At 36.4% G+C, this 21,170-nt stretch overlaps 1 protein-coding gene across 1 annotated transcript in view; it reads right to left on the bottom strand.

The window, feature by feature from the left end:
- Window positions 1-21,170, bottom strand: part of CFAP47 (cilia and flagella associated protein 47) — a 545,441-nt gene that overhangs the window by 116,462 nt on the left and 407,809 nt on the right. Inside the window, exons 54-56 of the mRNA XM_045994745.1 lie at window positions 17,053-17,161; window positions 13,281-13,385; window positions 9,574-9,730 (exon numbers count right to left, since the gene is read on the bottom strand). Coding sequence (XP_045850701.1) covers window positions 9,574-9,730; window positions 13,281-13,385; window positions 17,053-17,161 — 371 coding nt within the window. The remainder of the gene's footprint in view (window positions 1-9,573; window positions 9,731-13,280; window positions 13,386-17,052; window positions 17,162-21,170) is intronic.

Here is a 21,170-nt window from a genome sequence, read left to right as displayed (position 1 = left end):
CTCATATCAGGGAGATCATATGATAGTTGTCTTTCTCAGGCGAACCATAAGAGACTATGGGCTCTGAAAAACAACCTGAGGGTTTTGAAGGGTCAGGGGTGGGAGGTTGGGGGAACAGGTGGTGGGTAATGGGGAGGGCACGTTTTGCATGGAGCACTGGGTGTTGTGCAAAAAGAATGAATACTGTTATGCTGAAAAAATAAATAAAATGGGAAAAAAAAAAACTTAGTAAACAAGTTCAACAGTTCTCAATACAAGAGGAAAAGGGCAAAGCAGTAAGAGATTTTTTTTTCTATTGATATAAGAGCTATGGGTTTGTACAAATATAAGCTTTAGGGAGTGGTTTGTTTTTTTTTTTAATGTATTTATTTACTTGAGAGAGAGAGAGAGAGAGAATGGGGCAGAGAGAGAGAATCCAAACAGATATTGTGCGAAACATGGAGCCTGATGAGGGGCTCGATTTCATGACCCTGAGATCATGACCTGAGTCAAAATCAAGACTCAGATGCTTAGCTGACTGCACCATCTATGTGTCCTTAGTGGTTTTGTTTTTTGTTTTTGTTTTTTTTTTAATTGCTCTTAAAAGCCATAATGTCCTATTGGAGATCTGGAAACAGAGAAATCCAGAGAAGAAAGAGATAGGCTTCAAGAACAATTCTGTTAACATTTGTTATGTTTTTGTTTTCCCAGACTCAGGGAAATTACTTAGAAATAAAATGGTAATGACATTGTTTTAAACAAAGAGATCAAGCAGCCTCCCCTGAATAAAGTGTGGGCCATCAGACAAGACATGTTCAGTAGCCAAAGAATCATAAAATCACTAGTTAAAACCAAACTTAGAGATTATCTGGTGCATCCCCCAGTGTGTTAGAAGATGCAGAAGCAAAAAAAAAAAAAAGTTCTTTGCCCAAGGTCACTCAGCTTATGTCTTTTGAATTTAGATCCCCATATGCTTTTATACATTAAATATTCTGTGAATAAATGTGATGTGATGGGGATTTGAAAATAATAAAAGCTGAGCTATAAAAGCAAAAAAAAAAAAATCCATGAAGTTGTACCCACACTTAAAAATAGAAAGGGGGGGGGGCTCCTGGGTGGCTCAGTGGGTTAAAGCCTCTGCCTTAGGCTCAGGTCATGATCTCAGGGTTCTGGGATCGAGCCCCGTATCAGGCTCTCTGCTCAGCGGGGAGCCTGCTTCCTCCTCTCTCTCTGTCTGCCTCTCTGCCTACTTGTGATCTCTCTCTCTGTGTCAAATAAATTAAAAAAAAAAATAGAAAGGGGGTGGAGGTAAGCAGAGGAAAAACATTTTTTCCCTTAATACAAGAATCTCCAGCTAATAAAAACAGCAAGGATGATAGATATAATGACTGATACTAGTAGGGATACTAAAATGTTTCAACAACTGAAAGGTTTTAAGGGAAGGGGTTATTCGCATTGCCTCAAATTATCACCCTCCCAATTATTTATTAGTTATAAGGGGGAAAGATGACCATTACAATATATAAATCTGGCAGACACAACCTTAACCAAATGGTTACACTTAGTCCCAATGATGGGACTTTGTGATGTGTTGTAATAAGTACACAGTATGTGATATTCTTCCCAAAATGTTAGTCAGAATTGAGTAATGAAGAAACAAAGACAAAATAAAAGTATATCAATGCAATGTAATATTACAGAGCTCTTATATTTAGGTAGTTCTGTATGTCCTAACATGGAATAATCTCCAAGTTATGTAATATGAATTTATGAAACAGAACTTTTTGTACAAAAAAAGGAAGAAATCCACAATGTGCAATATTCTATAAAACAACTGGCCTGGACTCTTCAAAACGCCAATATTATAAGAGATAGAACAAGGTGGGAGGAAATTTTTAGCTTAAGGGAGACTTAAGAGATCTGGTAGTGCGCAACTGTAGTCCCAGCTACTTCAGAAGCTGAGGCAGGAGGATTGCTTGAGCCCAGGAGTTCTGGGCTGTAGTGTGGTATGCCAATCAGGTGTGCGCACTAAGTTCGGCATCAATATGGTGATGTCCCAGAAGCAGTGGACCACCAGGTTGCCCCAGGAGGAGTGAACCAGCCCAGGTCAGGAATGGAGCAGATCAAAACTCCCTTGCTTATAAACAAATGCAATACACAGCTCTTAATCAGATCCCAGACTGGAAAAAAGATAAAAATTTTAAGTTATGAGGAACATTTTTGAGACAACTGGAGAAATTTTACTGTGGAGTACATATTAAATATTAATATATTTATATTAAATCTATGTGTATGATATGGCTTTGTAGTTATGTTGGAGAAAGTCCTTTCTCTAAGGCCATAGATGCTTTAGAGATGAAATTATATATCTATAGGTAGACAGAGATGGGGTATAAAGCAAATTCCTCCATAAATTGACAATTGACAAAGCAGAGGAATGTATATGAAAGCTATAGAACTTTTCATTGTACTGTGTTCTTCTACAGTTATGAAATTTTCCAAAATAAAATGTTGTGTCTTTAAAAAAAGAGTTGTATCTTGGGACAAAATTGAAGACCAAATGGAAAAAAAAATAAAGTTAAAAATACATTCCTCTAGCTTTAATGAAAGCACATTTTATTATCTTTATAATGGGATTTGTTTAAACCACATTGAGATACCACATTACACAAGTTAGAATGGCCAAAATCAACAGGACAGGAAACAACAAGTGTTGGAGAGGATGTGGAGAAAGGGGAACCCTCTTACACTGTTGGTGGGAATGCCAACAAGTTGGTGCAGCCACTTTGGAAAACAGTGTGAAGATTCCTTAAGAAATTAAAAATAGAGCTACCCTAGACCCTACAATTGCACTACTGGGTATTTACCCCAAAGATACAGACGTAGTGAAAAGAAGGGCCATATGTACCCCAGCGTTCATAGCAGCAATGGCCACGGTCGCCAAACTGTGGAAAGAACCAAGATGCCCTTCAACGGACGACTGGATAAAGAAGATATGGTCCATATTTACAATGGAGTATTATGCCTCCATCAGAAAGGATGAATACCCAAGTTTTGTATCAACATGGATGGGACTGGAAGAGATTATGCTGAGTGAAATAAGTCAAGCAGAAAGAGTCAAGTATCATATAGTTTCACTTATTTGTGGAACATAAGGAATAAAATGGAGGACAACAGGAGAAGGAAAGGAAAAGTGAATTGGGGGAAATCGGAGGGGGAGATGAAGCATGAGACTGTGGACTCTGAGAAACAAACTGAGAGTTTTGGAAGGGAGAGGGTAGAGGGTTGGGTGAGCCTGGTGGTGGGTATCAAGGAGGGCATGTATTGCATGAAGCACTGGGTATGGTGCATAAATAATGAATCTTGGAACACTGAAACAATAAAATAAAATTAAGATATTAAAAAAAAGAAAAAGAAAAAAGTAAAATGGGATTTGTGTAAAAGGAACTATTGGGACATTAAAAAAACATAAATTATACTTGTACTTAATTCTCTATGAAAAGGAAATAAGCTCTATTGACATTAGGTATATGAGCTGATAATGCTACATGTATATATTTCAAAAGTAAATATATGCACATTGAAGTGTATTTGAGAAATATTTATTAATCGAGGTATATGATTTTAAAATATATTTTGAGACCTTTGTGTAAAGAGCAATACTTCTGAAAGTATAGTCTTCTAACAACCTACACTGGAATAAATTATGCAGGTAGGGTCTTACCCCAAACATAATGAATCAGAATAACCTAGTGTGGACCTGGGAATATAAATTTGGTAAGTTCCCAATTATTAGTTACTGACTTTTAAGATCTACTAAACAAGAAAAAAGGAGTTCTAAATATCAAGTCTCCTAAGAAGTGTCTAAAGTAAAAAAAAAAACAAAAAATTAATTATAAGCAAGTTGAATCTCATTATTACTTTTCTGCTAAGTGGCTACAACAATAATTTTATATCTAATTTTCCATACTAAAAAACCATTAGTTATTTGCTACAAGCAAAGCAAACTAAAAACAATCCAATTAAACCAGAGTATGAAGAGACTGTTGCATATCTGACACTCCAACTGCCCACCAATCTCAAGTTTCCCCAATAATATTTATTTATTGATTGAAATACTTAGTTGACTGTCTTAATTAGGGAGAGAATTTGAGAGTGTGGGAGTTTTTCTTATACCTATTTCTCTCTCTTTTTATGTATACATAAAGCTATGCACACCCTGACTGGCAATATACAAAGATCACGACATATTTAACATAAATATGTATTCAACTCTGGAGGTACGTTAGATTAAGAGCGCCTCCAGGGACAAGATTTTCATAAACTAATTCTAACATGTCAAATCAAATGCACTAGACATTGCCTCTCCCCGTCCTGTAAGTATCATTAACATGTCATAACTATGCTAAATTGTGTACTTTATTACTTTACTGCTGGTGAACATGATGGTCATAATTAACCTTGAGTCAACAACAACTCAACACAGTACTTTGTTTACATCAATCAACCTTCAAAATGGAAGCTGAAATTTGTAAAACTAATATGATAATTGGTAGGTACACTTTTATCCCTATGTTATTTTGTTTTGCACTTCAATAGAACTATTAATGTCTGGAAAAGAATCCACTTACACTTACACATTTGAATCAAGTCACTAATACTGCATTTAAATTCAAATTCAGTAAAGAGTGAATAATCTCAAGACTATAGCTATTTTAGTACAAAAGAAATGAAAACTGCTACTTTATATGCATTAGTTACTGCTTCATTCATATATGGAACTTTTAGGTATAAAACCCATAGTGAGATTTCACAAATAGAATATCACATGAGATCAGAATACAATGTATACATGTATGTGTGTATGTATGTTGCAGATATAGTCATTTTGAAATGTGTGTATGACAGTTTTTAGCATAAAACAGAAGGTCAATACACATAATAGTGACTGAAGATTCAATTCCTGCTCTACCAACAAATATGCCAACTTTGAAACACTCATTTAAGTTAAGAATAAAGCTATGAGTTAATGTAACCCCCGCCATTACTGAGCACAGATTAGCAGGTTTGGAATGTGGTTAGATGAGCAAGGGCACACACACGCATATAATGGAGATGTGTCCTTAGGTTCCTAAATTTATCAGGTCCTAATTTCTAACATTTTGACTCAGATCCATTCCTGGCTACCTTTCCTTTTTCTAACTTTATTTCTGGCTAAGTAGAGTAGAAAATTTGAGAGCAGGGATTTGGGTGGACAGCATAATTACTGATAAGAGAGGATTTGGGGAACTGAGTCCACTGATAGCAGTCACTGAACAAGGTACATGTCCAGGCTGAACAAGGAGGTTGAGACAAGAAATCCAAGCATGTGTTGATGAGGCAGAGTCAGGGTCTGATGGCGGAGTCAAAAAGAGAAAGGAGGGAACTGAAGAGCTGAGAAAATGCAAAAGGAATGGGAGTCAAAGGTATTTCCTGAGGTCCTTTGATTGGAGGAAGGGAGGTCTCTTTTCCTGAGATCTTAGGGCAGGAAGCAAAAAGAGAGGCAAGCACCATTCTTTAAAGCATTATCGGTATGGGGATTTATAAGCACCATCTGTAAGCAGACAAGTTAGAATGTCAGTTAGGTGGTCCTGGAGAAGACAGCTAGATGTGATGAGTTCAAGACAATGTTTAATCACTTACTCACTGTATGGCTTTGGGAGAATTCTAAGCCTCAGATTCCACATCTGAGAAGCCTCTCAGAGTTTTTTTTAAAGATTGAGTATAGTCACATTTACAGAGTTCAAACATGGTACCAAGTGAGTGTACAATGAATGAAAGTTTCCCAGGCTATCTGAAGGTTTTGTGTAGCATCCTGCTCCTCATGGGACTCATTAATGGTCTCCTTCGGAGAAGTCTCAACCATTCTCTGAGTGATTAGGCCATCTCCTCTCTAATCATTTACCTCTTTTATCATTTAAAGGTGGCATGAATTAAGATATGAACAGACCCTTGAAATATAATCTTTTCAATACTTTGCCTTGTGTAATGTTCAACTGAAAGAACTTAGAGACAACAGAATTAATGAATTTAATTAAACAGAATTAAAAGATCCTTGAATGTCAAAGGGCAATATTTCTGAGATAAGTGATTAAGATAGAAAAACAGCTAAAATACCAGCAGAAGAAAAGACATTAGAGAATTGGCAATATAAAAGTTTGAGAATGAGTCTGCAATTCTAAAAATGTTGCCTTCTTGGAAAAACAGCACATTTTGAAAGCTATCTTTTCATATATATCTTATCTATCTGTCTGTCTATTGAAAGAAAAATCAGGAATGCAGGATCTGAAATACTGTGAGACCTCTCTCACTGAGTGACCACCAGCTTGGCGCTGTATTATGAAGTCTTGCTATCAACTTCCATAAGGGGATTCTGTGAATTGTGTGGCATCTGCAGAAACACCAACATCTTTTGAGAGGTAGCAAGGGATTGCATATCATGAAGTAATTTTAAGACATTTATAAATATTTAAATAAGAAGCTATTAATTTAGTACCTTTTAAAATAAGTATATTTGGCATACAGGTTGAATTTTTTTGTCTTTTGTTAGTCATGCTTCCTTATGGCCCTTCAACAATTCAGGCCAAATTTTGAGGCCCACTCACCAAGAAATACAAATGCAAGAAGACAAGAACATGGTAGCTAGAAAAAACAGAACCCACAAAAGAAAGAGGAAGGAGGTTATGACAGAGAGAAAGAGAGAAACTTCATTATCAAGAAAAGGAAAAGAGAAATATTTTTGTAAAGGAAAAGGAGAAAGTGAAGGAAAAGAAGATACCAGAGGTTGTTGTCTTCTTTCGTCCCCGGTCTCCTCAGGTTGAAGGCAGGGGGAGAACCTGAGGGTCTGAACATTTACTCAAGAGAGAGGGAGTTTACTTAAAAGAGATGGTTTTAAAATACGAAAGACTAATAAATCTTTCATTGTCAAGCTTACTGTTTTTTCCTGTTACATAGCAAGAGCATTTTAGACCAATTAAAGAAAATCAAGAAGCCACAAATTACTTCATAATTTATTTCTAATGTTAACAATCTTGATCCAATATGTTTTTATAACATTCTCATAGTTAAGGAGTGATTTGGCTGCAATTGCCTTGAAATTCTATTCCTTGAACAGATCTATTTATCAGCCTTGTGTGTTGTTCCCATACCAGAAATTCTGAGCCCCAGAAGTGGTACAAACTTCACAAACACATATTTTCTTGGTGCCTCTCTAAATCTGTGGTTTCCAATCCCAGCCGAATACACTAAGTTTCATATTTTAATTCTGTCAGCTCCACTCTCCATTCCCTCCAACAATTATTTCAAACCACTGGGCCACTCATTAAATCTCTTACTCTGTCCCCATTTCCCAGCAGATAGAAACATAAGCAAAACTGCACTTAATTCCCAAGTGCCTCTGAGACCTAACAATTTATCTACAGTCACATTTGTTTTATCCTATCTCTACCTGTCCAGGGGGAGAAATTTCCCTCCTTCCACCTCAAGCCTGATCTTTGTTCTCCCAGAGCCTGACCCATCAGGTAAGCCCCAACTCCTTTACAGCTTTAACATCTGCTCAACACTGGCTTCTTCTTTCTGCCTCTACATATGCTCACATCTCTTCCATATTAAAATGCTGACTTCCTTGAGTCTACAATCAACTTTTAGTAAATACTGGCATATCTCTCCTCATCACTGCCAAAGTCTTCACAAGGGAATTACACATTAGATGACATTATATTCTTAATTTTTACTTAATTATTTCATACTAAGATCAGCAGGAGATGATTAGGAAAGATGAAAACTTCAACAGGTAAATGACACCGTTCAGTTTCAGCATTAATCAAAAAAACAGTCATTTGCAATCATGATAAAATACAATTTTGCCTCCATCAGATTGATGAAGATTAAGGAGAATGCTACTGGTCAGAGTTTACAGGCAGAAGTACTGTCTGTAATATACTCCTGAGGGCAGCACAAATTGCAATAGTAGAACCATCCTGGAGAGCAAGTTGGTGATTTATATCAAAAACCTTAACATGTATGCATTTCTTCTGGCCCAACAATTGAACTATATACAGTGAATTGTGGTGGTAGTAGTAGTAGTAGTTTTAGTAGATGTAGTAATAATATTTGAAAAGATAAAATTAGTAATGTCTAATATTAGATTTAAAATGTGTTTCAGAAAACTTGAAATGAGTTGATTTTCAGACTTTCGTTATTTGGTCTTTTAATAAAAAGTGATCAGAAACCCCACATAATCTAATTTTAAAACATGTATCTTCAATATGATATGAAAAAAAAACCCCAAGTTTTTTTACAACCAAAATTTAATCCAAATATGCTATGTATGAAGAAAAGAGGGTGCATCCACTGTGGAAAATAATATGAATGTTAATCATAAAGCTAAAATTAGAAGTACCCTACTATTCAGTAATCACACGACTGGGTGTTTACCACAAAAATACAGAAATACTGGGATGCCTGGGTGGCTCAGCTGGTTAAGCCACTCCCTTCGGCTTAGGTCATGATCCCAGGGTCCTGGGATCAAGTCCCGTATCGGGATGCCTGGGTGGCTCAGCTGATTAAGCCATTCCCTTCGGCTTAGGTCATGATCCCAGGGTCCTGGGATCAAGTCCCGTATCGGGATGCCTGGGTGGCTCAGCTGATTAAGCCATTCCCTTCGGCTTAGGTCATGATCCCAGGGTCCTGGGATCAAGTCCCGTATCGGGATGCCTGGGTGGCTCAGCTGGTTAAGCCACTCCCTTCGGCTTAGGTCATGATCCCAGGGTCCTGGGATCAAGTCCCGTATCGGGATGCCTGGGTGGCTCAGCTGATTAAGCCATTCCCTTCGGCTTAGGTCATGATCCCAGGGTCCTGGGATCAAGTCCCGTATCGGGATTCCTTGCTCAGCAGGGAGCCTGCTTCTCTCTCTGCCTCTGCCTGCCACTTTGCCTGCTTGTGCTGGCACTCTCTCTCTCTCTCTCTCTGACTAAATAAATAAATAAATAAAATCTTTAAAGAAAACCCAAAAACATGAATTCAAAGGGATACATGTGCACCCCTATGTTTATATGATGACGATACTGGGTGATGTATGAAATTATTAAATTGCTATATTGTATACCTGAAACAAATATAACACCGTATGTTAGCTGTAAGAGAATTAAAACTTAAAAAAAAGAAAAGAGGAAAATAAAACAAAACCAGAATACCAGAATTGCTAAAAACTTTGAAGGAATAAGCATTGGCATATTTGATAAGCATTCATATCATAAGAATCTTACAAATCTACTACCTTAATATCTGGCTTTACAGATAAATTGGAAGAACTAGACTTGGTACATAGATTTCTAAATTCTGATTCTGGCTCCACCATTTATAAGTTGTGATTTCAGCCAAGATATTTCATCTCTCATACCTTGTTTTCTCTTTTATAAAGTAATGCTATTGAAATAGTTAATGGATCTCTAAATTGTCCATTACCCCTAATATGGTTGGATTTTGTGATTAAAATAAGTTGGACTAATGATTACAAAATAACATAAGAAAATATATTTTAAAAACCCAACTTACTTGTTAGTATAATATCGACCAAAACATCTTCCTTGGTGGGATTTTGGAAAGGGATAACAATAGATGAATGAAGACGGAGGTATGTGGTTACTCTTTCTACGTCTATAGGCTGGGGGAACAGTCCTACTCCAGAGAGGTAGAATATCCATTCTTTAAACTGTTTAAAGATAAACATGCATGACATATATATCCTAATTGCATACATTTTATTTGCAACACTTAATAAATGTAATATGCATAAAAATCTTGGTAGATAAGAAATATTGCAGGGCGCCTGGGTGGCTCAGTCAGTTGACTCTTGATTTTAGCTCAGGTTGTGAACTCAGGGTCTTCAGATGGAGTCCCATGTTGGGCTCCACTCAGTGGAGCATTTGTTTCTCTCTCTCTCTTTGCCCCTCCCCCTTGTTCATGCGCTCTCTAAAATAAATAAATGAATCTTTATATTAAAAAAAAAACTTTGTTGTTAATATTTAATCTGCATCATTATATATTTTTTCTTTTCCAAATTCCTTTTGATTTTATTGAATATTCAGTGTATTTCTGCACTAAAAAAAGAGGGCAAAAGATTAATACTCAACCGTGGAGCATCTTTCTATGTATAAGAGGTTACTTATAGCAATAGCAAAGAGAAATCTTAATGAAAACCTTGTATTTGATCAGGGTTTTTTTAAAAAAAATCAGTTTGTCTAGCAAACTGGATAGTAAATACTCATGAAGTTTCCAAAATCCTAGAGTGATTTTCAAAAGAAATTCAGATGGTTATCACATGAAGGCTGAGATGGTGAGGCACAGACTGAAGTCCCATTAAAAGGAAGTATGCGGGGGTGCCTGGGTGGCTCAGTGGGTTAAGCCTCTACCTTTGGCTCAGGTCATGATCTCAGAGTCCTGGGATCGAGACCCACATCGGGCTCTCTGCTCAGTGGGGAGCCTGCTTCCTTCTCTCTGCCTGCTTCTCTGCCTACTTGTGAACTGTCTCTCTATGTCAAATAAATAAATAAATAAAATCTTTTTTTTAAAAAAGGGAAGTATGCATATCTGCATGCCACAGTATTTATCCGTACTGCCTAGGACAGTGTACATCCTGTTATGACATGACAAGGAAGAATGGCTCAAAAATTACATGGAGATTGCATGTAGCTGTTGTTCTTATCTGGGTTTCATAAACCTGCAGAACACTGTTTGAAAATGTTCCCTTTGTGTTCATTTAGAATAAAAGTCCTGAGAGCACAACAGACTGTGACTCTATTCTGCACTGAATACTTTGCTAATGTTCCAGATGAATAAAGAGGTCACAAAATGAAAACCAACAAACAATAACCTAGTTTATAATCTCTTAAACTACACAGATGTGTCCAAGCCTCCAATAAAAGAGGAAAACTTTTAAGACTGTTTCAAACTAGGACAGTTGGTGACAGTAAACCCATAAAATGCTGTCTCCACATTGGAAGGATTAAAGGTAAATTTTATCTGTACATATCTTCAAATGCCTGCACTTCTTTTAGTTAGAGATTCTACTAGCAGAATACAAGTGCAATATATTTTCACTTACAATGTCCTGACTCCACACAATAGAATGACTGGAATCAAGCAACAGGGTTCAATTATATTCACAACATTATTTTTACATAAATTACTTATTTTGGCTACTTAATAAAAATCAATCCTGGATGACAGAAATGAAGTTACTTTAAACCATTGGGAATGAGCTGAACTACAAATACAAGAAGGCCATGTTTTCAGGTTTCACCAAGTAGCCCGGAATATTGGAGCTTCTAAATTAAACCACATCCAACCATTATTGAACACTAGTATCCAACAACTGCCCTGGCATTGCTTAAATTATCCCTGGGTTCAGAGAGGGGAATTAAAAAGTATCCAGGGACGCCTGGGTGGCTCAGTTGGTTAAGCGGCTGCCTTAGGCTCAGGTCATGATCCCAGCATCCTGGGATCGAGTCCCACATCGGGCTCCTTGCTCGGCAGGGAGCCTGCTTCCCCCTCTGCCTGTGCTCACTCTCTCGCGCGCTCTCTCTCTCTCTTTGACAAATAAATAAATAAAATCTTTAAAAAAAAAAAAGTATCCAAACAATCATATGCATTAAAAAAAAAAAAAGTAACGTTTTCGCCAATCTTTATCTCAAACTTTTTTGAAAGAAGACACAGCACAATCTTTAAATATCCAATTCCAGGGTGCCTGGGTGTCTCAGTCAGTTAAGCGTCCAACTCTTGATTTCAGCTCAGGTCATGATCTCAGTGCTGTGAGGACCCCAGTGCAGCCGCATATTGGGCTCTGCACTCAGTGAGGAGTCTGCTTGAGATTCTCTCAGTCTCCCTCTGTCCCCACCCCTGCCTGCATGCTCTCTCTCTCTAAAATATATAAATAAATGATTTAAAAAATATTTCTGCCTTGTTAAAAGTATTTTTGTAGAAGGAAATAATCTCTACTATACTTTCCTTCTTCTGTATGAAAAGGATTATTGTTTTTTATTTTTAATATTTATGAGAATCAAGCATACTTCCAGAACATTGCTTCAGTTTATGTAAAAGTCAGTCGTCATGCAAGAAATTTAATAGCCTCAGATTTTTTTCTTCTGAAGGCAAATTACACATTTTCTTGGAAAGGAGGATACTCCAGTCACCCACAAGTCTTGCACTGACATGGAGTCCCCTATATTATATTTGATTCCGTTGCCTCTCAGGTGGAATGTTTTGTAAGTTCCTTGGTGTCCTGTAGGATTTAAAGCATGTATCTCCATTTACATTCCTTCTCATAACACTTGAAGAAATAAAAAGTAATAATAATTGTCAAAAGTTATGTAAAATTTTCATTGGTGGTAAGAGAGTTATTAGTCTGTAGGTAGCTGCAAAAACAGTCAAGACAGGCTGAAGTCACATGTCCTGGGTTCAGGTCCAAGTTAAACCTCTTACTAGCTGCCTGATCTTAATTTCTTTGTGTGTTTCCCGATTCATAAAATGAACTGATACTTCTACCACAGGACTGTGGTGAGAATGAGTTGATAAAATTCTTAGAATGGCATGTAGCAAGTTTAGAGATGCTTAAAAATTATTATTATTATTTTTGTTTTTTATTTATTTTTTAAAAGATATTATTTATTTGAGACAGAGTGTGTGTGAACAGGTTGAGGGGCAGAGGGAGAGAATCTCAAGCAGACTCTGTGCAGAGCGTGGAGCCCAATGTGGGGCCGGATCTTAAGACCCTGAGATCATGACCTGAGCCAAAACCAAGAGTTGGATACTTAACTGAGTCCCCCAGGTGCCCCTTAACTATTGCTGCTTTTAAAAAATTATTATTAATCAGTAACACTGTACAGATGAAATAGTATGAAAGAATAATATAATATTTGTAAGATCACATTTTCTACAGTTTCATATTTAAGTTCATGAAAATAAGAGTAAACATTAAGTCAGGAAATTAACATAAATGCTAACAAAATGGCATTTTGTTAAAATACCTATATTTTAAATCTGGTTGTATGCGCACCTTCACTAAAGTAATCTAAGGATTTAAAAATGCCTTCTTTAGATGCCTCCACATGCACAATGTATACTGCATTTCCAAAAGTTCATTTAATTAGTAATTTACAATGAACTTGTTTTGCTTGCAAAATATGTCAAGCGAATGAATTAGACTTATTTATTGCTTTTGAAATTTAATGAACTTGACTTGGCCCAAGAATAGTCTATCATACCTGAGTACAGCAGAAGGTGATAGAAACTTGATGACCAGTTCTTCCAAGAGCCGAAGGAAAAAAGTGAACAGATACCTCTTTGATGGAGTGAGGAGAGACAGTCAGCTATATAAATTCAGAGAGAAAAACAAAAAATCAATGCTTTTGTTTGAGCCAGGATCTTTGCATGCTAGGTATATGTCAGGTTGATTTTCGTGTGATTAGTGTGTTTCCTTGTATGTGCTACCCATTCTTAGTATGTCTGCTTGGTGAAGACTGGTATAATGGCCACAGTAAACAGTGTTTAGTAGTGTTTACCCTATGTTCTTCCTCCAGGCAATGACCACATGGAGTTACTCACTTTATAAAAGGAAATCAGTATGAATCTTTAGAGCTGAGTAAGAACCCCAGGTAACAGAAATAAGCATATTTTTTTTAAGAACCTATAGCTTATGAATCATCCCAAGATACATGTGAAACCACCGAGAACCTAACTTTTAGCCCTGGTGATGTCAAAAGAGATGAACTGATTGTAAGCATAGATGTAAGGAAGATTTCTTTAGTGTTCCTTTTTGTCCAATCACACACACACTCAAGGTGTGACCTGTTAGAGTAACTTGAGTCTGAGCAGTATTAGAATGAGTTACCTTTCTAGAGATTATGAAAGAAGCCAGCAACTCCATCAAAATGCTATATTGCGAATAATGTAATATTTAACATCAACGCTTATAGAATGATAAAATGAGGGGCAACTGGGTGGCTCAGTGGGTTAAAGCCTCTGCCTTCGGCTCAGGTCATGATCCCAGGGTCCTGGGATCGAGCCCCACATCGGGCTCTCTGCTCAGCGGGAAGCCTGCTTCCTCCTCTCTCTCTGCCTGCCTCTCTGCCTACTTGTGATCTCTGTCTGTCAAATAAATAAATAAAATCTTAAAAAAAAAAAAGAATGATAAAATGAAAAGGCATATGTCTGAAAAGTTAATTTTTTTCACTACTGTATTTTTCACAATAACTTTTGAAAATATAAAACTGCAATACAGTAGTGTCATTCGAATCCTTGTAGAATGTAGCACTTAGTGCTTAATAATAATAATAATGCTCTGATAATGACCATGGAATACAAACACAATTTATTGTTATATTTATAACAGTCACCTTCTGACTCTATATATGTGTGTTTTATCTATAGCAAATATTTTTATCTCAGGCTGGCTCTCACTCTGAGACTTAATCACTTAAGTTTATGTATAAATAAGGAGTACAAATTAATTTTAATATCAACCTTAGCAAACAAAAGTTGTATTTCATATATTCTTTCAATTTAGCAAATATGAAAAAAGTTCTCTATATAGGTAGATAGATATAAAGAAATCATCTGCTTCATTACAAAAACCACATACTACTACATTAACTTGGATTTTAATTCTAGTTCCACCACTTACTAACCACGTGGTTTAAGTATTTTAGCTTCTCTGGCCTCAAATTCCTCTCCCTAAATACATGTCAGAAGCATATGGTGCAGATTGAGGTAGTGTATATAATCAAACAGTAACTCAATAAAATTCCTTTATTTTCACCTAACATTCACTGAAAAATCCCATGGTTTCAAGGAAAGGAAGATAAACACTACTGGTTGCAATTTATCTGTAGCAAATGTACTGGTTTAGTGTAATGGGATATAAATACTATGTTAAATATAGGACCTTTTGGAAACTTGCAAACATTTAATTACAAGCAAGTGTCATCATAATAGCCAATTCCAATATGTGAGTTTACACTGGATCTTAGCTGAAGAGAGAAAGATTATCGGAACAGCTGAGTAAAGTTAAATTTGGACAGGATACTAGATGATGTGGGAGATTAATTATGCTACTATGAAATATAATCTGAAGTACTTAGTGTTGAAATAGCATGATCCCTATAACTTACCTTCAGACTGAATAGTAAGAAATGTAAGAGAAAGAAAACAAATGTAGCAAATCATTAACATAAGAACCAAGGTAGAAGGCATAAGTTTGTGCACTGTACTATTCTTTCAACTTCTGCATCTGTTTGAAATTTTCCATAGTATATAGTTGATGGGAAGCAAGTTTTTTATATCATTATTTTCCTTGATAATCAGTCTATGCTTACTTATTGAAGGATTTATGAGTAAACATCAATATTTCAAAATCCTTACCTACATAAACATGAATACTACACAACAAAGCCAAGAATAAAATTATATATGTATGTGTTTATACATATATAAAATTATATATGCATGAGTGTGTCATTACCACTAATGTGTGCTCCTATTTGTTCTCTAATATATAATAGTATTTTTTCTCATCTATAAATTTATTTTTGAGTTGTTTTCCAATATTCAAATTAAATGCATACGCAGAGCTCAAAAGTATGTATGACAAATGTATAAAGGAATGAGTGGACAAGAAACCATGGTTAAAATGTTAAAGCAGAGTCCATATTCTGCATTATGTAATATAAGATGACACCTGAAATATACCACATTTGTTTTCCCTTAGACCACAGTTCATTTTCTTCTGTAAAAATGGTGATATAAAGAATATAAAAACATCACTTTCTAATGAGGAATTTCAGGTATTTATAAACCCTATCCTGACCACCATATTCTGTTTAATTTATGGAAAATACAGTGTTAAGTAATATAAGCATGTGTGTGCATTTTAGTACAGTTATTCTAAGATAACCTATATATGCAATTTTAGCAACATAATAATTAGGGATACGTAATCTGACGCATCATGACAGTTAAGAACTAATTTCATATCATGATACTATTAATTGGCAACCACTCATTGATAAGAGATAGGTATTTTGATACAAATGAAATCACACTGTAGATTTCTTAATCATTAAGTAGCAAATAGTAAAAGCCTTTATTTAAATATTATATCTACTTAACAGGGTTTCATGATTTACTGTGAGATCCTCTAAAGAAAAAAAATCTATCAAAATTATCATTTTGAGGGCGCCTGGGTGTCTCAGTGGGTTAAGCTTCTGCCTTTGGCTCAGGTCATGGAACTGGGGTCCTGGGATCGAGCCCCTAATTGGGCTCTCTGCTCCACAGGGAGCCTGCTTCCTCCTCTCTCTCTCTGCCTGCCTCTCTGTCTACTTGTGATCTCTGTCAAATGGGTGGATGGAATATTTAAAAAAAAAAATTATCATTTTGAAGTTTACCTGAAAACATGGTTTTGGTATTCATTGGGCATATTTGGTATCATATGCTTGGAAATAAAGATATTGATGCTAAACCTTCAGATCTTGTTTTGTTACTTGTGGGAGGAGAGAAGTGACTGGGCCCACTGACTGGTTCTAGTCTCTGCTAGGGACCAAGGAATGAGAAAATGGGGTAGAGAAAGGAGAGAGGGTCAGAGCTGTTCACATTGTTTGGAAGTGGGGGACAGGTGATGGGCAGGGACTCAAGTGCTGGAAGGAACTAGCCTCTCGGAACCCTGGAAACAGAAAAATTGCTGAGTCAATATCATACTACTGGGAAATGGTTTCTAAATGTGATTACTAAAATGGTCAGCAATAAAGCACAACCAGTTTACTGAGAGTCCAGTGATAATGAGTATGACACTAGCATATAGAATTTTAAAAATTTATATGGACACAATATTGGCTTCTTTGATCAATTAAAATGGGGAGGAAATATGTATGTATATAAATTTTATTTTTAAATCAAATGATAATACCCCACAGTGTACTCCAAAATCAGTATTGAAAAATGCTCTAATAGTGGTAGGTTACTTGGCTTTCCAAATATACTTACTGCTGATCTGTTAACATCCAAGACAAAATTTTCAGGATTACTGTTTGTTGCTTGCAATTCTAAGGTCTCATGTGTAGGATTAACTAAAGGAATGATTTGAGTGGCATACCTGGAAGGAAAAATGAAGTAAGTAAACTTGTTCATAAACTTGTTCAATGATAATTTTATAAATTTGATGACTATCAGGGCTGAACTGCACACCCAAAAAAGATATATTTAAGTTCTAACTCCCAATACCTCAGAACGTGACCTTATTTGGAAAGTGGGTCAATGTAGATGTAATTAGCTAAGATGTGATCATACTGGAATAGAGTGGCTCTTAATCCCTTATGACTGGTGTCCTTATAAGATAAACGTGAAGACACATGACAAGATGACCATATGGCAATGGAGGAAGAGATTGAAGAGATGCACCTCTAAATCAATGAATACCAAGGATTGCTGGTAAGCACTAGAAACCACAAGAGGAAAGGAAGGATTCTCCCTTATTGATTTCAGAGGGAGCATGGTCCTGCTGAAACCCTGACTTCAAATTTCTAGCCTCCGGAACTGTTAGACAATATGTTTCTGTTGTTTTAATCCACCCAATGTGTGATATTTGTTATGACAGATCTAGGAAACTAATACAATGACTTGTATGCGTTTCAAAATAACAATAATCATGTATGCACTAATGGTACTTTGCTAAATTAGTCCTTGATTTTCTACTTCTGAGACCAAATGTTATTCCACACTGAGTAGTAGAATATATCACTATTTTTGGAGCAATATTTACTCATTATTTTGTAACTATTAAATTCAGGCAAAAACGTTAACATAGTCTATAAATAATAATAATGAGTAATAAATTCACAAGTTCTGCCCATTACATTGAAAAGATCCAAACCAATGATGAGTAAATACCGAAAAAAGATATGGCTGGTTTCATTTATTCTTCTCCTATCCCCGTAACCCCCCATGTTGCATCTCCATGTCCTCATATCAGGGAGATCATATGATAGTTGTCTTTTTCCGATTGACTTATTTCACTAATCTCACAAAACAAACTGGGGGTTGCTGGGGGGAGGTGGGGTTGGGAGAGGGGGAGGGGGTTATGGACACTGGGGAGGGTATGTGCTATGGTGAGTGCTGTAAAGTGTGTAAACCTGGCGATTCACAGACCTGTACCCCGGGGGATAAAACTACATTAAATGTTTATAAAAAAAAAAATTCGAAGGGGAGGCAAACCATAAGAGACTATGGACTCTGAAAAACAACCTGAAGGTTTTAAAGGGGCGGAGGTGGGAGGTTGGGGGAACAGGGGGTGGGTGATAGGGAGGGCACGTATTGCATGGAGCACTGGGTGTTGTGCAAAAACAATGAATACTGTTACGCTGAAAAAAATAAATTAATTTTTAAAAAATGCCATGGTTAAGAAGAAAAAAAAAAAAGATATGGCTGGTATTTATTTTCAAAGCAAAGACTAATCAAGAGGATTCATAATTCTCACTTTACCATCATTTCTAATACCTTTTCATGTATAGCATGAAAACTTATCCTACAGAAATGCAGTGTAAAACCACACTGATATACCAACTCACACCTGTTAGGATGGCTGTCATTTATTTTTTATTTTTTATTTTTTTAAAGATTTTATTTATTTATTTGACAGAGAGAGATCACAAGTAGGCAGAGAGGCAGGCAGAGAGAGTGAGAGAGAGGGAAGCAGGCTCCCCGCCAAGCGGAGAGCCCGATGCGGGACTCGATCCCAGGACCCTGAGATCATGACCTGAGCCGAAGGCAGAGGCTTAACCCACTGAGCCACCCAGGCGCCCTTATTTTTTATTTTTTATTTTTTTTATTTGACAGAGAGAGATCACAAGTAGTAGAGAGGCAGGCAGAGAGATTGAGAGGGAAGCAGGCTCCCCGCTGAGCGGAGAGCCCAATGCGGGACTCGATCCCAGGACCCTGAGATCATGACCTGAGCCGAAGGCAGCGGCTTAACCCACTGAGCCACCCAGGCACCCAGGATGGCTGTCATTTAAAAAAATAGTAAGTGTTGGCAAGGATGTGGAGAAAATGGAATACTGGTATCCCACTGATGGAAATATAAATCGGAACAGCCACTTTGGCAAACAATAGGAGGGTTCCTCAAAAAAATTAAAAAAAATAGTACTATATGATCCAACAATTGGATCCCAACTATTGAGTATATACCAACTATTGGGTATATATCCAAAATAAATGAAATCAGTATCTCAAAGACATAACTGCACTCCCATGTTAATTACAGCATTATTCACAGTGGCCAAGATATGTTCTTCCACAAATGTGAACTATACAATGAAATACTATTCAAACTTAAAAAAGAAGGAAATCTTGACGTTTGCAACAACATGGATGAACTTAGAGGACATTATGTTAAGTGAAATAGCTCAGAGAAAGACAAAGACTGTGTGATCTCATTTATGTGTGGAATATAAAAAAGTAAAAAATAGTGTAAGTTCTGTGGAAATTAAAATCAAGTTCATGGCAAAGATTAATATAACTTGATGACATTTGAAATGGGCAAAGACAGAAAAAATAAGAAGTATATGTAGCCTGTGATTGCCAGTGTACCAAGGAGCAAAACACACAAACTGAAGAGGTACTTGATTCATTGTTCATCTGGAAAAAGTTTTTTGATTGAATTGAATCTAATAAATCTTTTCTTTAACTGCTAGTTTTCCCAATACTGAGAAATGAAGTTTGTAATTACAAATGTGCATACTGAGGATTGCTGATGCACATATTTATTACTTAGGGACAAAATTAAATTTCTCGAGTTTAAAATGTTGTACTTTTTCCTTGGGTTACTCATTTCTAAACAGTCACAATAAAATATTATTTTCATCAAGACTGTTTCAAACTTATTAATACAGAATAAGATGGAAAATTAAAATAATATTACTTGTCAAATCAATGAAAAATAAGGTAATTTTAAAAATATATATTTATTTATTTTTAGAAGCAAGAAAGAGAGAGAGTGAGCAAGCAAGCATGTAGATGGGCAGAGGGAAAGAGAAGTATCCTGAAGCAGATTCCCTGCTAGTATGGAGCCCCATGCTGAGCTCGATCCCAGGGTCCCAAGATCATGAAATCAAGAAATGGCCACTTACCCAAATGAGCCACCCAGATGCACCAAGAAGGTAATTTTAATGAGAACCAAGTTGTAGCACCTTAAAAACCATTTCCAGGATGAAGTATATGTGTGAACTCTGAATTATTTTTTCAACTTCTTTTGAGTCTTAAACTTTTTCAAAATAAGAAGACACTAAAAACAAAAAAAAACAAACAAACAAAAAAACACACTGCCGGGGCGCTTGGGTGGCTCAGTCAGTTAAGTGTCTGACTCTTGATTTCAGCTCAGGTCATGATCTCAGGGTTGTGAGATCAAGCCCAACATCAGGCTCCACACTGAGCAGGGAGTCTGCTTGAGATTCTTTCTCTTCCTCTCCCTCTGAATTTCCCCCAACACATGCTCTCTAAGTAAATAAAATCTTAAAAAAAAAAAAAAAAAGACAGACACCAGTGATGAGAAAATATCATGAACTTCTAAGAAGAATGCACTTACCATAAAAGGATAAAACAAAAAATGCCTCCAATATATAAAGGTTCCTGGGGTGACTGAATTCAATTTCATTTTGCAAATTATTTAGTAAGTGACCACTATCATTCTGAAATTCATTAATAATAATCTGTAAGGCAAATCACAGATTATAACTGAGGCTGTCTCTGACTTAAAAGTGCTGAGTCCTACAACTTACTCCATTCGTCTCTGCTTACACTTGACATAAACCTGGGAACAACTAAACAGTGTATCTCCAACATGAATACTTCCACTGTACTCCAGGATTTTTCTCAAACTTCCTAATCATCACTCAGGTGTTTAATAGAAACTTCAAATTTACAGGTCCCAAGCTGAGCTCTTGATCCTTACCCTCAAACCAGGTTTTCTTACAGTCTCCTCTATCTCAGTTAATGTCACATCTTTAGTTTCAGTTGCTCAGGTCAAAAATTTTAGTGTCATCCATGCCCTCCTATTTTCCTTATGCCTCAAATATTTCTAGTGAACAAAACTCATTAGCTCTACTTTAAAA

The sequence above is a fragment of the Meles meles genome, chromosome X (assembly GCF_922984935.1).
Source record: "Meles meles chromosome X, mMelMel3.1 paternal haplotype, whole genome shotgun sequence".
NCBI lineage: Eukaryota > Metazoa > Chordata > Mammalia > Carnivora > Mustelidae > Meles > Meles meles.
Note: the sequence above shows the minus strand (reverse complement) of the source record. Positions and strands in the feature narration are given on the sequence as shown.